The 15,481-nt window shown below is 44.5% G+C and overlaps 1 protein-coding gene across 2 annotated transcripts in view; it reads left to right on the top strand.

Annotated features, from left to right (window-relative positions):
* The window catches only part of LOC147423478 (uncharacterized), a 71,340-nt gene extending 56,949 nt beyond the window's left edge, over positions 1-14,391 (top strand). For both annotated transcript variants that reach the window (XM_086502099.1, XM_086502100.1), the window contains exons 4-7: positions 12,505-12,655; positions 12,759-12,875; positions 12,962-13,368; positions 13,443-14,391. In XM_086502099.1, coding sequence (XP_086358225.1) covers positions 12,505-12,655; positions 12,759-12,875; positions 12,962-13,368; positions 13,443-14,102 — 1,335 coding nt within the window. In that variant the 3' untranslated portion in view covers positions 14,103-14,391. The remainder of the gene's footprint in view (positions 1-12,504; positions 12,656-12,758; positions 12,876-12,961; positions 13,369-13,442) is intronic.
* Positions 14,392-15,481: the final 1,090 nt, after the last annotated feature.

The raw sequence follows: 15,481 nt of genomic DNA, 5'->3' as shown, positions 1-15,481 counted from the left end.
TTGTCCCTCTAGCTTAAGGAGGTGAGCACGGACTTTGGTTGTGCCGGATTGCCGTTCAAAGCCACATAGTTTGCACTACCATGCACGTGCACCACTGGCCTTTCCCAACACTCGGGAATGCATTTCGTCCCACCATGAAGCTTCATCCTTCTTCTTCTTCACGCCCAAGTATACACGTTCACTTGATGCGGAAGCTTGGGCCATGAGACTTGTCACTCCAGAGAGGGAGGGAGCTTGAGAGAGAGAGAGAGAGAGGAGAGAGAGAAATGAAATCTGAGACATCTCTGATCCTGATATCTCATGACTCTATCTAACGAGTCAAAACCATCTCTGAATAAACAGTGAAAGCGTCCCCGTATCTCATAGTAGACTATGCAGTGACATATGTAGTGAAACTCTTTCTCTGGCTGTGCATAGCATAACTGACATATCCTACTGTCTACTGGTATGCCTGTGAATCTACCTGTTTCATTTCCAAGCTGGTGTGAAGATGTGCGTATCTGGCCTATGGCACATCGTAACCCATGAGATAGATGTGTGTCCATGTAGCTGGGCCGTGTGACGAATCCGTCTATCGTGAGTTGGAGAAGATGCTCTCTATAGAAAGCCCTCTTCGTATTCAACTCCCGTGATGGCTCTATCCATGTCCTCCTGGTATCAAGTTGGATAAGATCCTGCCGAATGAGTCTAGTAAATCTCCATCCGTGTAAGAGCCAAAGATGGTGCATCAAGAGAATACTGGAAAGGGGGCAGCCTATTCATGCTGAAATCATGCCTCTGAAACCATGAGCTCATCTGTGCATACCAACATGATGTATCTCCCTGTAATGCCATTTGTCTGGACGACTCAAGAGCAAGCCTAGCATATTTGTCCCTGGTGGTGTCCCATAAGCTGTGTACAAATGATACTGATCTTGTAAGTGCCTCAATCTCCATAGGTGGGGCAGCCAGCTCCGCTCGTATGATGTCATGTGGAACTGAGGCCTTGGCTCTAATCAGTGTAAAAATCATAGATACCAAGGGCCTCTCCATATTACTCCATCCAGCACTGTCAATAGATGGTCCCCAAACCTGAACCCCGTAGTGCATAACTGAAGGGACCAAAGTGTTGAAGAGCCAGAGCTTTGTTCGAGGTTCCTGGAACTGGACCTGGCTAGGGCTGCATAGGCACGAGTCAATCTAGTGTCTGCTGCCACTGTCAGTGTGAACCTCGGTCCACTAAAGATCACCCCAAGATATGTGTATGCATCAGTGTACTCCATACTGTCCTGACCATATGTGGATGTAGGTGTTGATCTCCTGACCCACTGTGACGTGGTATTAAATACCATGACCTTGGTTTTACCAAGGTTGACAGACAATCCACTATCCCCTGCAAAACTATGCAATGCGTCCAAATACCCTATGGCGAGTCTGATATCAACACTATATCATCGGCATACAATAAAAGAGGGATCCATATCCCTGCAAGCTGAGCACCTCTATCTCCTCCTGTCAATATAATCAGAGACCTCATCAACATACATACCAAATAAAGTAGAGGACAATGGGCATCCCTGTTTCACTCCGATAGTGGAGTGAACTATGTCAGATATCCCCTCTGGACCCATCACTGAACTGTACAATGCCATAATCCCCCATATCAGCTCTGTGGGGGGTACCCCCAATTCCATAAGTCGGCGCATCAATCTGGCCCTCGGTACTGTGTCAAAAGCTTTGTGGAAGTCCACAAAGTTGCAATATATCCGACTACCATGTGCTCAACCCTCCTCAATGATAGCTCTGAGTGTAAAGACATGATCCAGTGTGGAGAAACCCCTCCTGAAACCAGCCTGTCCAAGTGCCCGTATGCCCATAGTCTCTGCCCAACTGCTCAGCCTATGCTCAAGGATGGATGCATACAACCGTGCCAATGTGTGTCCTACCATGATAGTACGTTAATTCCCCTACACCGTGGGGTCTCTCTCTCTCTCTACTTGAGATACAGAGAGATAGAGACTCTCTATTGAGAGGGCATAGACAGAGACAATCCCAAAGACGTATCTCAGATTTCTTTAGTCCGAGTACCACAGAGGTAGAGGGGCCACCACCACCACAGAGCTCGGTTTCCACCCATACACACACGAGTGGTACTCTCATTGACCTAGCTATAGAGTTGGGGAGATCGAGATGACCGCGACTGAGGAGGGGAGCCATGTAGGACCGACAGAAATTGCGGCAGAGGATCCACAGGATTCTAGCACGACACCTAGAGTGTTGATCAGGATAGACTTCATGCTACTGCTATATTGTATCATGGTGACACTTATCCCCATTTTGTACCTTTGTGGCATTATACCATTGCTCGGCTTACCAGCCACCCATAGGAGTCGGTAGCACTCCTATCTGCGAGAGAGAGAGAGAAATGAAATGAAATGTTATATTAACGTCTTCAAAAGGCAGAATGACCTATGAGACCAAACTGATACAAAAGTGGTGAATCTGTTACAATGTCTGGGTACCTTAGTACTAAAGTACTAAGTGTGAAAAGTGTGAAAGTAAATGTGAAAAAACTAAACACAAAGTAATAAATAGACTTCTTAGGAGCATTCTGGGTGTCTAGCTAGAATGCTTCTAATCCTTTGTTGTAGTCTCCTCCGGTGAAGTGTGCTTCTGCATCTTGGTCGTGGTCGTCTCGATTTCCTAAGCTCAATCGCTCTGTCAATTAGGGTGCCTTTGGTATGAATGTGGGTACTCCTTTGTGTTGGCTGCTGGCCTCTTGCTTCCCCTTCCACTCCTGCTTCTCTCGATCCGAAGAAATCTGTGATCTGCCTCTGAGGCTGTAGTGCTCTTTGTCTTCTCATTAGATTATCCCTATGCCGATGTAGTTCCAGTAGGTACAAGCCTAAGCATCTTTGATCTTGGTATTGCATGATTCTATCTAGAGGTCCAAAGCCTTCTTTAAAGAGGCAATGAAAACGCCCACGTATCTCATAGTACACTGTGCAGTGGCCTATATAGTGTAATTCCGTCTCCGGCTCCATTCCGCATAACTTGCAAATTCTGCTCTCAAGTGGGATTCCCCTAAATCTGCCAAATTCAATTTCCAACTGGTGTGAGGATGTACAAATCTGACCAATAGCACATCTCAAACCATGAGACAGGTGGGTATCCATGTAACTCGGGCGAATCACAAATCCATCTTCAGATATTTGTAGGAAGTTTTCTTTGTAGTCGGCCATCTTCGTGCCCAATTCTTGTGTAGGGTCTACCCATGTCCTCTTAGTATCCAACTGTATAAGATCCTGTCGGATGATTTTATTAATCTCCGTTTGTGTAATTGCCAGTGATGGAGCCTCAAGAGAGTATTGGAAGGGGTGTAATCTTTCCATACTGAACCCGTGTCTCTGAAACCACGAGGACAGTTGCGCATACCAGCATGATGTGTCCCCTTTCATTGCCAATTGTCGAGAGGATTCGAGGGCCAGTCTAGTATATCGACCATTATTTGTATCCCACAAACCATGTATAAAGGACACTGATCTGGTAAGAGCTTCAATTTCTATCGGAGGGGCCGCTAGTTCCGCTCGGGTAATCGCGTGTGGTACGGAGGCCTTGGCTCTAATCATTTGGGAAATCATAGATACCAAAGGTCTCTCCATTGACTTCCAATTATCCTGATCCACAGATGGTCCCCAAATCTGGACCCCATAAAGCATAGCCGAAGCCACCACAGTATCAAAGAGCCAAAGTTTTGCTCGTGGTTCATGAAACTACACTTGTGAACACATCCTCTCCAACCCTCCCAGGGCCGTAGAGGCTCTGGATAATCTAGCATCCGCTGCTTTCATAAGAGTAAACTTCGGTCCTGCAAATACCACCCCAAGGTATGTGTATGCATCTGTGTACTCTATTGTATCCTGGCCATATGCAAATGTAGGTGCCGATCTCCTAAGTGACTGCGGTGTGGTGTTAAACACCATAACTTTGGTTTTACCCAAGTTTACCGATAGTCCACTGTCCTCAGCGAATTTATGTAATGCATCTAGCTGCCTCTACATTCCATCTGGTGATTCTGCTATCAATACAATATCATCTGCATACAACAACAAAGGGATCCATGACCCTGCAAGCTGAGCACCTCTGTCACCTTCTATATCAATGTAATCCGATACCTCATCTATGTACATACCAAATAAAGTAGGGGACAGTGGGCATCCCTGCTTAATTCCAACGGTGGAATGAACAATGTCAGAATCCCCTTCTGGAGTGCGTACATAACCAGTTACTGACCCGTATAAGGCCATGAGAGAGAGAGAGGTAGAGGTTGCGGCGTGGAGCTTGAAACTTGAGCCTTGAGGCTTGAGCAAAAGAGAGAGAGAGGGAGAGACTTGAAGCTTGAGGGCTTGAAAGTTGACTCTTGAGCCTTGAGGCCCAAGTGGCAAGAGAGAGGGGGAGAGACCGTAGACGAGACTCGAGAGAGGGAGAATGAATGGAGAGAGCTCCAAGCTTCAAGCTTGAGCCTTGAAGGCTTGAGGCCTAAGGGATGCGGAGAGGCTAGAGCATGTGAGGCTTGAGGCTTGCGCGACGTCGCGGCGAGCCTTGAGGCTTGAGTGTTGAGAGCTTGAAGGCTTGAGGGAGGGATGAGCCATTATATAGGAAAGCTCCCCCCCCCCCCCCCCCCCCCTCTCCCCAAAACGCTCAAAAACACTGCCATGGATGGCTCTTTTTTGTGTGTTTTAAACGGTCATAAATTTTCAAAATGCCATTCCAGAGAGCTCCGACTGGCGTTCCGGCCTTGTTCCGACAGGCCGTTCCGGTTACACATTTAGGTGGAACGTCGGTCCGTGTCTGTTCCCAGTTCGGATGCCTGGCTTGAGTGGGAACGCGTTCAGGGAACGGGAAGGGCCCGTTTCGGCAGTTCCCTGTTACTCTGGTCCACTGGCACGAGTGCAGTGGGATCCTGGAGAGTGGTTTTGGATGGACCCTTTCTCCTCAGTTGACCATCCAGGGGTCCCTTTCTTTCAGTACACTATTCGACTGGGACGTACATACTGGCAGCACGGAGAGAGGCTCGTCCTGCTGCAGCACCTCATTGGCAGGAGGAGGGTCTCACAGTTGAGTTCTTGTCAGCCTTTTGGGCGAGGTTGTGGGATGCCAGACAATCGGAGCGAGTCACGTTGTTCCAGTGGCTAGTTGCACATAGAGCTACAGCAATGGGGAGCTGGCTAGTACACACTGTGGGGGAGCAAGAGAGAGAGCCCACTTGCTACTCTGTGCAATGAGAGTGAAGGAGAAGAGGAGAGAGGCGCTGAAGAAGCACACGCAGAGAAGAACGTGAGAGAGAGAGAGAACGCTCGTCAAAATCTGGGAGAAGTCACGCTGGTCCCAATTTGGGCTTGACCTTTGAGTATATGAGTAAGTGACTAGGGGGCCATTCACACTTGGGCCCCCTCACTTATAAGTCTTTTAACTTATAAGTTAATAAGTACAAGGCACTTAGGCCTTTATTCCCTAACAACCTCCCACCTAAAGGCAATGTACCTTGGGAGATCAAAGAATCAACTAACTATGATACATCAGCTGATCATGCACTTACTCATCCAACACCCATCATCTGTCGGCAATATGCAAACCGCTCTGCTGGAAGACTCTTGGTCAAAAGATCTGCAGGATTGTCATCTGTGTGCACCTTGACAAGTGTAATGCTCTTGTCATCAAGCACACTCCTGATAAAATGATACTTCACCTCTATGTGCTTTGTCTTGGCATGAAAAACAGGATTCCTTGCAAGCATAATAGCACTCTGACTATCACAGTGTAGCACAGGAACCGGTGACTTAATGCCAAGCTCTTCTACCAAACGCATGAGCCACAAAGCTTCTTTGCATGCCTCAGTGGCAGCCACATACTCAGCCTCAGTGGTAGACAAAGCAACACATTTTTGCAGTCTAGAAATCCAAGAAACTGCACCTCCTGTGAATGTAAACACATATCCAGAGGTAGACTTCCTGCAATCTGGATGTCCAGCAAAATCTGCATCTGTAAAGCCATGCACAGATGGCTCACTCTTCCCAAAACAAATGCACAAGTCTTTAGTGCCTTTCAAGTATCTCAAGATACACTTCACTGCTTCCCAATGCTTTTTGCCAGGATTGCTCATGTACCTGCTTACTACTCCCACCGCAAATGCAATGTCCGGACGTGTAGCAACCATAGCATACATCAAACTGCCAACGGCTGATGCATAAGGAATCTTGGCCATTTCAGCCCGCATATCATCTGTGTTTGGACAGTCATGTGCAGTCAGTTTTACATATGGAGGCAGCGGAGTACCAAGTGCCTTTCCCCCATCCATATGAAAACGATGTAGCAACTTATTAACATAATCTCGTTGAGATAGATACAGACGCCTGTTAGGTCTATCTCGAGAGATACGCATGCCCAAAATATGATTAGCATCACCAAGATCCTTCATGTCAAAGCGATTCTTTAAGCTTTGCTGTAATGCATTCAACTCCGTGACATTGTTACCCGCAATAAGCATGTCATCAACATACAAAATCAGCAATAGAAGAGATCCATCACTTGCCGTTTTGATATACAAACAGTGATCAGAATTACTTCTTTTGTATCCTTGAGACCTCATGAATGTATCAAACTTGTGATACCATGCACGGGGAGACTGTTTCAAACCATACAAGCTCTTCAAGAGTCTACATACTTTCTTCTCTTGCCCCTTTGACACAAAACCTTCTGGCTGCATCATATAGATCATCTCAAGCAAATCGCCATGCAAAAACGCTGTTTTGACATCCATTTGCTTTAACTCCATATCTTCAGAAGCAACCAGGCCTAAAACAAGACGTAATGTGGCAAGCTTTACAACAAGAGAAAAAATCTCATCAAAATCCACACCATGCTTTTGCTTGTACCCTTTAGCAACCAAACGTGCCTTGTACTTAGAAGAAGCATCAGATGTGACCTTGGTCTTGTAAACCCATTTACATGGCAGAGCCTTATGCCCTTTAGGCAAATCAACCAAGTCCCATGTATGGTTTTTCTCCAAAGACTGCATTTCCGAAACCATTGCTTTGAACCATTTCTTACTGTCTTCCCGTTGCATAGCCTCTTTATAGCAAGACGGCTCACCACAATCAGTAAGCATGACATAGTCCAAAGACGGTTCATATCTATCGGGGGGCCTTGTCACCCGAGTAGACCTACGCACCCAATGATCCATAACAGGTGGATTTTCAGCCTGTAAACCATCAAAAACAGCAGGCTGTTCAGCCGGTTGCATCGCAACAACGGGCGGTCTAGGAGCATCAACCTGTTCCCCTACCTGTGGTGCATCAATGGCAACTTGTTGGGGCTGATTTTCAGCAGCTAATGGCTGATTTTCAGCACCATTTTCCTCATGTAAAGGCTGCTGAACATTGGGCCTTCTTGGCTGTCTATATGTAACATCTTCACGAAAAACAACCCGGCGCACTTCCTCGACCTTTGTGGGCTGTTTGTGCATGCAATTCTCATTGAAGATGACATCATTGCTGCGTATGATTTTCCGTAATGCGGGATCCCATAATCTATACCTCATTTCACCATCCTCACCATATCCTAGGAAAATGCATTTATGAGACTTTGGTTCTAGTTTGGTGCGCAGTTCACTCCGGATGTGAACATAGGCCTCACAACCAAACACTCTTAAATGTGCATATGAGGGTGGCTTGCCAGACCACACCTCTTCAGGCACCTTTCCACCCAAAGCCTTGCTAGGTGAGCGATTAATCAAGTGAATAGCTGTTTGCACAGCTTCTGCCCAAAAACCATGAGGTAATGTAGCATGTGACAGCATACTCCGAACTTTCTCTTGGATAGTCCGGTTCAACCTCTCTGCAACTCCATTCTGAGAGGGATTAAAAGGAGCCGTGAGCTCTCTTTTAATACCTTTAGTAGCACAAAAGTCAATAAATGCTTTTGATACATACTCCCCCCCATTGTCTGAGCGCAAAGACCTAAGCTTCTTGTCTGTTTGATTCTCAACAAACGCAAGAAACTTCTTGAAAGTATCCAAAACATCGCTTTTAGCACGTATTGGATACACCCACACCTTACGTGTAGCATTATCGATAAACGAGACAAAATATTTCTTTCCCCCTAAGGACAACTGTGGCATTTCACATACATCGGAATGCACTAAGTCTAACCTGTCAGACTTCAAAGAAAGAGACCTTTTGTGCGGTGTTTGACTGTGCTTACCATAAATACAGTGCTCACAATGAGAAAAATCAGCATACCTCAAACACGGCAAATAACCACAACGAGACAGAGTTTCCATTCCTCTTTTACTCATGTGTCCCAACCGGCCATGCCACAAAGAAACACTTGGCTGCTCGGTTACGGCGACAACATGGTCACGCACACTAGATACATGCAAAGGATACAAAGTGTCCGATTTACAACCCTTGGCTACAATCTGGGCCCCTTTACAAATTTTCCACTTGCTATCACCAAAAGTGGTGTGATAGCCTGCATCATCTAGCTGCCCTGTACTAATCAAACTCTTCTTGAGTTGTGGCACATGGCGCACTTTGTGCAAAACAAAAGTCATACCATCAGCAAAGGAAAACTGGACACTGCCAATACCTGCAATGTCACATGCATAGTTATCTCCCAAATAAACAGTGTCCTGCACCTCACCTGAGTATTGTGTAAACCAATCCCTATGAGGTGTTACATGAAAGGAGGCACCTGAATCAAGAATCGAAGTATGCATGTCCACATTAGAACCCATAGCAAGGGTATGTGCATCCACAGAAGAGGCATTGAGTACATCAGTGCTGCTGTCACTGTCACAACTACTAGCAACATTGATTTCCTCAATCAACACAGTGCTCTTCTTGGCATTTCCCTTGTCCTTTGCATCAGTTTCAGCACCCTTGTTCTTCTCTTTCTTCCACTCATAGCATTCCCGTTTATAATGCCCTTTCTTTCCACAATGATGACACACAACATCTTTCCTACGAGATTTGTTGCGTGCCCTGTCCTTACTGTCAGATTTCTCCCTCTGTTGAGACCTGCCTCTCAAGTGCAATGCATTAGAAGACCCACCTGTGGTGTTCTTCCTGTTCATCTCTTCCATCAAGAGAGAACTCTCTACATCTGCATACTTAAGTGACGCACTTGAATTACTAAGAGCTGTCCGGAATACATCCCAACTCTCGGGCAATGTGCATAGCAGAAAAGTAGCTTTGAACTCCTCATCAATCGTGAATTTCAGCTCTGTCAGTTGGCTGAAAATAGAATTGAATTCATTGAGGTGCACTGACATGTGCGTGCCCTCCTTCATGCGGAGATCCATAAGCTTCTTAAGCCAATACACTTTACTGGCAGCACTCTGCTGTGCATACAACTCGTCTAAACGCTTCCACATGCCCCATGCTGTCTGCTCATTCTCTACATTGAAGAGTAAATTGTCAGACACCGAAAGCATGATCGTGGAGCGAGCCAACTCGTCCACTTCTTCCCATTCTTCAACCTCCATATCAACCGGTTTCACACCCTGTAACTTAATAGGTTTTGCCTGTTTCTTCTGCAACATCACATTATAACATTGCTTCTTCCATATAACAAAGTTATGGGCCCCTTCAAGCTTGCGAATGTGCAACAAATTGCCACTTTCACTGCTAGAAGCCATTCTGAGTGATTGCAAACACTGAAACCCTGTTTTGCCGACCTAAACACGCCCAAATGTGCGCAATCGGGAAAAAAACAGCTTGCTGTTACAGAAAAACAGCGAGCAAATTTCACGCGAAATCACCCCAAAACGGCGTACATTCACTGCCAAACCCTTACCAAAGGTTTCCACAAGGTGTATACATCATTTGCTTGCTGAAATTCCCTGTTTTAGGGCAAAAATCATACCTGTAAACACCTGTTTTGCTGAATTTTCAGAACCTCGTTGGTGGAAACACCTGTAAGATTGACATGTGAGACTTGCCCTAATGAAATTGCATCAAATTGACCCCGAAATTGGTCAATTTCAGCAGAAATAGGCTGCTGTTCGCCAGTTTTTGAAACCCTAATTTTGGGGAAACTGTCACCGGAGGTCGATTCTACACGGTGAGAGGATCCCTTCGCGACAGAGTTGATCGAAAACGGTTGAATATCCTTCCCGCAGCGAGCAAGAACAGAATTCTGATCTGTGTTGCGAAAATGGCTCTCTTGGAAACCCTAAAGCTCTGATACCATGTGTGGGGGAGCAGGAGAGAGAGCCGACTTGCTACTCTGTGCAATGAGAGTGAAGGAGAAGAGGAGAGAGGCGCTGAAGAAGCACACGCAGAGAAGAACGTGAGAGAGAGAGAGAACGCTCGTCAAAATCTGGGAGAAGTCACGCTGGTCCCAATTTGGGCTTGACCTTTGAGTATATGAGTAAGTGACTAGGGGGCCATTCACACTTGGACCCCCTCACTTATAAGTCTTTTAACTTATAAGTTAATAAGTACAAGGCACTTAGGCCTTTATTCCCTAACACACACTGGCCTTTCGGTAGCATGCGCAGCTTGTGACTGTCTGTGGGACTGCTCTATGGCACAACAGGTTAGGCTTCGGGTCCTTCAGCACAACACGACATTACGCTTGGGGGGCAGCTGCTTGGTCCACTCTCACGGGGCTTGCACTACAGTTTGAGCTATCCTCTGCCAGTAGGATGATAGTGATTAAGCCGCTTCAACTTATTTTGCTTATACCTTCTCTCAATACATTTTTGTAGTATATAGTTTTGTTTAGTAGCAAATATTATTTAGTTTTTTTTTTCTTGTTTTGTTGTGTCCCCTGATTTTGTAGTTTTTTTTGGGTGTATTATCCGTTGTGACCTTATGGAGGTATATTGTTTGTAATGAGAAATTGTCTATAGCATGTCTCTATATATTAGAAGATCTTTGCTTGAGACGAATCTCTTTCGATAGGCCGCAGCAATACCTCTCCATTTGCTCTTTTAGAGAGATGGTTTTGAAAGAGGCCATTGGTAAAAATGTGTCCCAATATCTTTGATTGTAAGTTGAGATTGTGTCTTCTTCTCTCATCCATAAAGCGTTCCAAGCTGTCAATGCATCAGCTTTAAATTGGAGGGTTAGCCAAATTGAAGAGAACATCTTCTCAAACTTTACCTAGTTTCTTGGTGCTTTTCCATGCAATAAAAGCGTCGACCACCATGTCTGAGCAGTGAGAAGCTCCAAACCTTCGAGGCTTTTGTGAAGTTACCTTTGGAAAGGGTGGTATCAAACTGTTGTATAAAAGAAAGATAGCATTAGCACATAAGGGCAGCCGGCAAGACGCTCCCTGAACCTGGCCTGGACCTCTATAAAGCTGGCCACCCATAGAACAGATCTCCGCTTACCCCAACTTTGAGCACAAGAAGACGCTCACTGGTTTTGGAGTGAAAATCGTGACAGAATTGTGGCTGGCTGTAAAATACGAGGCTCGATTTTTCGGGTCTGGCTTCCAGCCCTGCTCACCCAAGAAGGGGTCGCCACATCAGCATACGCTCCTGCAAGGAGGTGACTGACTGGCTGGCTGCCCTTATGTGCTCAGCACAAGAGTCTGATCGGTATCCTTATGGCCAAAAAAAGTTGTTGAACTTGATGCTTTGACCCCATCCATGAATTCCTTATTACCCCTTCTCTATTAAGGTTGTCATACATATGTTCCTGAATCGAGGTTGATTGGTAGCCTTCTCCCATATATCATAGAAGTCCTGGATCGGTTGGTGCTTCAGATACTTCGCATAGGCCAGGTCTCTTGCAAACAGTAAACTTCAATCTCTTTGCACTAGTGCTCATTTGCAATTGTCAGTGAAGATCCTCTTCAAAAGAGTTGTCGAATAATTCATCAGACTACTCTCAGTTGATTTGTTGTCGTTGGAATTGTTATTCCCATCAAAATTGTAGGCGCGACATGTCACCCTAATATGAGTCTTTGTCAAAGTCCATAGTGTGTGCTATAAAAATCGGACCAGATCCTCCTTACTGACAAGACGGTAAATCCTCAACAACACACGAATAGAACTTAAATTTTAACACTTGTACTTAAAAAAACATAAAAGTAGTCGAGACAGTGGTCCCAAAGTCTGGCACCCCTTTTACTTATTGTAACTTTTGGTCTGAGGATATAAAAGATTTATGGAGATGTAACCCGATTTTGCCATTCAATTAATCTTTTTGTAACTTTTTGTCTCAGGATATGTAAGATTTCTGAAGATGTAACACAATTTCTTTTCTTCTTTCCATCCTTCTGCTGTCTTTTAATGTGTGGGTTATTACAGGCTATGGTGGAATGTGAGTGAGAAACTTGCTGCCTTCGTAAACTAATAAGCTTTTCTTGGCAGCAAGAAACGTTCTCATAACATTCTAAAGCACTCAATGAAGGAAGCTTGCTTTTGTTGACTACCATAGAACTGGATCAACCTTGCTTGAGAAAGAAGACGAAGCTTCTTTGCTCTAATTTAATTGTTTAAATGTGCAGGTGACTAATGGTAGGAAGTGGCAAGACATAGCTCGGGCTTTCGGCTTTCCACTGAAATCGATGAATGTTTTGCCTTTTTTGGAACAAACTTATACTAGTACACTTTATTATTATGAGCAAGTGTACTTTATGGGGGCTAGTGGCAAAATTGGTAAACTTTTTCTTTCTTTTTGGCACATTTTTGAGGTCCATAATATCTCATATGCTAGCTGATTGCTTGTAAATGCACTGAATGGGTTTCTTATACTGAGCAGTGACTCTTTCTTCACAAAGTTCCGCCCTTTCCGATCAAGTGGATGGAGTTTCATGGGAGATGGAGTCGAGGCCTGTTGTAACTAATGGAAGCACTGAATCTGCCCAAGCTCTTAATGGTGCATTAAATTTCCCTTGCTTTTTCCAATTTCCTTTGGTTGCTGAGAAAGCATGCCTTTATTGCTGCTCTTTTGCTACAATGCAGTTGATCCGACCTCATCAGTTGGCACAATTGTTTCTGGAGCTATAGATGGGAAGTTCGAGGATGGATACCTTGTGACGGTCATGGTTGGAGCGAGGAAATTGAGAGGAGTCTTGTATCATGTAGCCTCTACAGACATCCCCTCGCAGAATATTTCAATGACAAGTATAATGCAGAGTGTTGACTCAGAAATACAGTTTGCTGATGGGGCTCCCAAGATGGGTCGGAAGAGGAAAAAGAGAGAAGTATTCAGAAAGGACCCTAATGCCCCTAGACAGAACAGAACCGGGTACAATTTTTTCTTTGCTGAGCAACGTGCGAAGCTAAAAACCATGCAACCTGACAAGGACCGAGCAATAAGCAAGATGATTGGAGAGCTATGGAGCAAGCTCTCAGAAGATGAGAAAATTGTAAGTGGCTACCTGGGTTTTCAATGCCATCTCTGCTTAATTATAACCTCTTCTCATGATTTAATAATTTGCAGCCATATCAAGTGAAAGGTGTTGAGGATAAAGAGCGATATGTCAGAGAAATGAAAGAATATAAGGAGAAGATTAAACTTCCAATGATAGTCTCAAACGAGTCTCTGACCGTTAATCCGCCTCTTCATCCCCAGCTGCCCTGTTCACAGATTTCACAATCACCGCACCATGATCCCAAAGCCAGAGCATCAATGTTTGCCTTCTCATACACACCAGAGGGTTTGAACACTCACCGGTGTGTGCCGTCCCAACCTCCTATGGCACTTGTCTCACAACCTGCAAATACCTTGTTTGGAGCACAAACAGAACTCCCTCCAACGATCAAGGCAGAGACCTCTAAAGCTTCCGAGGCAGGACTGCTACGGTCAAGTAGCACTACAATTGGACATGCTGATGAACGTGAGATCACAAGAGACACTATGAACTGGTCTTTAGTACCTGCTAGTGAGCCCCCTACGGTAATCACTACAAATGCTGCCACTGGTGTGAGTACAAATAGTTTCTCTATCGTGGATCCTTCAACGACTTCTGCAGTTGATATGTCAAAGTTTCTCATTGACGAAACGAGCCCAAAAAGCTTACCTCAATCAGAAAATCAGGATCAAGCAGGTGGTTTGGACCGTAGTAAGAAGGAAGAGCATGTCTCCGCAATGGAACAGTAGTTTGCCAGAATCTTAGTTAGATGATTCAAAGAGCATGTGTTGCTGGTAGAAGTCTTCCAGGACAGGTCTGAATTCTTCTGGATGCTGGCACACATTTTGAGCATTTGAAGCTCTCCTTTCCTGATCATAGAGACAACTCACTGTTATGAAGTGGGTTTTTGAAGAGTGATCAATTTATTGATAGTTCAAAACAACACATTTCTAGGTGCTTTTGTTTTTGGGTTTTTCTGTAGAATCTGTAAAAAGCTCATCATTGTAAGTTAACACTAGTTCAGGCTCCTTTGTGGTAGAAGAATCTCTCTCTTTGATCCTCCCCCCCCCCCCTTTTTTGTAGTGCTGCTGCTCTACTTAAAAGCGCATTGCCTGTCTTGAGTCCGAAGATGCTCTATGTTTTCTGTGCAGGTAACTACTGAAGCTTATTAGGGATCTTTCTTGGTCTGCAAATTTTGTTTCAGGCACCAAGCAGCACCCCATATGGCTCAACCTTTCTGTGCTGCAGAGTTGATGCAATATCCAAAGAGTGGAGAGAAATAGTGACAAATCCTCTTGAAGAAGCTTGCATCACGCATCACTTGTGTGGATGCCTCTAGTATGTGCCTACGATTTTGAGGAATGGTTTAATTAGGGAGTATTTTGGGAAGATATCATGTGGACAAGGAAGGGCGATGAAAATCAATGAAATTTCAATTGTTTAATGAGGAAAATTAATGGAATTTTAATGGTTTAATTAGGCAGTATCCTGGGGAGATACCATGTGGAAAAGGGAGAGGAAAATCAATGAATTGCAATGGCATGATAGGGTAGAGGAGCCAATAAAAGAACTGGTCCCAAAACTAGGGCAGTGTTTGAATAAATCCACCATTAATTTTTTTATTATTTCAACACTTGACATTTTATACCTAAAGAGTTTCACATTAGCTATCTTTTGACATCATTTTGATAGAATAGCATGGGCGATTGAATTAGAAAGATTTAAATTGCCTTAAATTGGTTCATATCAAAATCATAGAATAGCATGGGAGATTGAATTAGAAAGATTTAAATTTCCTTATATTGGTGCATACAGTTTGAGCGTCTCTAAATTGGGTCTACCCTAGCTCCCAACGAGGTAGTTGTCTTATGGAAAATCTTCCAAATTGAACGTTTAGACTGTATGGGAATATCAATTGTAGTTGCTCTCATCCAAGGTGATAAATATGTATAGAACCTACAATTTGGTGTTGATTTTTGGGGACGTGAAGAATTGTGTAGCAACCTTTTGGACCCGGGGTGGGGTGGGAAACTTGAAGACTTATAAGAAACCATTGTTATCACATGCATTCAAGTGGTTTTAAAAAAACCCTCTACAGACTTATAAGAAACCATTGATATCACATGCG

Source organism: Adiantum capillus-veneris, chromosome 26 (genome assembly GCF_014529385.1).
Source record: "Adiantum capillus-veneris isolate H3 chromosome 26, ASM1452938v2, whole genome shotgun sequence".
Taxonomy (NCBI): domain Eukaryota; kingdom Viridiplantae; phylum Streptophyta; class Polypodiopsida; order Polypodiales; family Pteridaceae; genus Adiantum; species Adiantum capillus-veneris.
Note: the sequence above shows the minus strand (reverse complement) of the source record. Positions and strands in the feature narration are given on the sequence as shown.